The following is a 1,655-nucleotide window of genomic DNA, read 5'->3' on the forward strand; positions in this document are numbered from 1 at the left end:
GACGTCGCGTCGGAGCGGACGAACTACGTCATGGCCGCGGAGCGCTTCACGGTGCTCATCGACCACAGCGTGCTCGCGACGTCGATCAGGCACCTCCAGGGCACGAGCTCGGCGCTGTCGGGGCGGCTCTACGTGAAGAAGAGCCACGCGCTCTGCGCGGAGTACGGCGGGTCCGTGACGATGCGCGGCCTCGCGCGCGGCCCGCGTCTTTCGCGCTCCGGCGAAACCGCCACTCGATGACGCGTAGGTCGAGACGAAGACGGCGCCGTGCTACATCCGGCCGAACACGACGTCGCGGGGCCTCGACTTCTTCAGCCTGGACGTGCTGCTCCGCGCCGACGACGTCTCGCTCGACGACGTCAGCTACGACGGCAAGACGTACCGCGAGACGGGCGCGTCGCTCATCTTCGAGATCACGTACCAGAACTTCCGGGGCTGGCCGGGCGTCGGCGAGATCTTCTACTCCTACACGCCCATGGTCGTCCGGGGCAGCTCCTACAAGTACTACGACGCGATCTACGCCGAGTACCGCGAGCGGCGCCACCTCCTGAACCAGCACGGCATCTACGTCGAGGCGGTCCAGGGCGGCGAGCTGCGCGGGTTTAGTTTCAACAACCTCCTCATCCAGCTCACGACGTCGCTGACGCTCTTCGCGACGGCGACGGTGCTGACGGACTTCCTGGCCATCTACGTGCTCCCGGACCGGAACCACTACAACGACTACAAGTACGAGGTCACGCCCGACTTCTCCGACATGCGCCACGAGCTCGAGGAGCGCGAGCGCGGCCTCCTCGCGGGCCAGATCCAGGCGTCGGACCTGTACCGGCCGCCCGACGACCCGGACGCGGCGCCCGACCCCGCGCGGCGCAGCGCGGACGGCGCCATCACGGACTGGCACGACGAGGCGTAAAAGGGGCGTCAGAATTTCCGATCGCCCGGGCTCAGGCGGTGCCCCCAGTCGCCGCGGAACGCGCGCTCGGCGCCCTCGCAGCAGCCCCAGCACGCGCCGCCCACGAGGCCGCCGGCGAAGCCGAGGGACGCGCAGGCGGCGACGGCGGGCGGCGCGAGCAGGACGAACGCGGTGGCGCCCAGCGGCGACCGCGGCCGCAGCCAGTCCTCGTCGTCCTCGTATTCGCCGTACTCGGAGTCCATCTCTCGGTCGAACCCGTTGGGAAACAGGTTGACGAACGCCCTGCCCCGCGCCAGGCGCGCGCCCTGCAGGACGCCCAGCGCGGCGCACACGGACGCGTAGTACGCGGCGCCTCCGACGAGCCCGCCCGCGGCGGCGGCCGGCGTCAGCGCCGCGCGCGCCGCGCGGCGCCACCGCGAGGGCCCCAGGCCGTGCTCGGCCTCGAGCTTGTCCCCCATCCCGCGATAGCCTCGCGCGCGGAGATCGCCGATCTGCCGCCGCAGACGCGCGACGTCGGGTGGCTCTGTCCGGCGGCTGCGAGCTGTGCCGCTCGTCCGCCGCGTCGCCGTGCGGCCGGTGGCGTCTGGGATCGCTCGCCGACGGCGCGGCGGCGCGTCGGACTCCGTGGCAGCCTTTTGGCAGCCCGCGCGGCCTTCTGATGCCATGCGGCGCGGTCTGGGCGCTGAAGGTCGGTCTCGCGCGCCTTCTCGCTGCTGATCATCGTCCTCAGATGGTGATGCGCGGA

At 71.6% G+C, this 1,655-nt stretch overlaps 1 protein-coding gene across 1 annotated transcript; it reads left to right on the forward strand.

Annotated features, from left to right (window-relative positions):
- Positions 1-30: 30 nt before the first annotated feature.
- AURANDRAFT_69280 (hypothetical protein) lies at positions 31-910 on the forward strand (the record flags this gene model as incomplete). The annotated part of the gene is made up of 2 exons (XM_009045041.1): positions 31-174; positions 248-910. 2 exons carry the CDS (start codon positions 31-33, stop codon positions 908-910), a joined length of 807 nt encoding a protein of 268 aa, XP_009043289.1.
- Between the last annotated feature and the right edge of the window lie 745 nt (positions 911-1,655).

The sequence above is a fragment of the Aureococcus anophagefferens genome, assembly GCF_000186865.1.
Source record: "Aureococcus anophagefferens unplaced genomic scaffold AURANscaffold_1277, whole genome shotgun sequence".
Taxonomy (NCBI): Eukaryota; class Pelagophyceae; order Pelagomonadales; family Pelagomonadaceae; genus Aureococcus; species Aureococcus anophagefferens.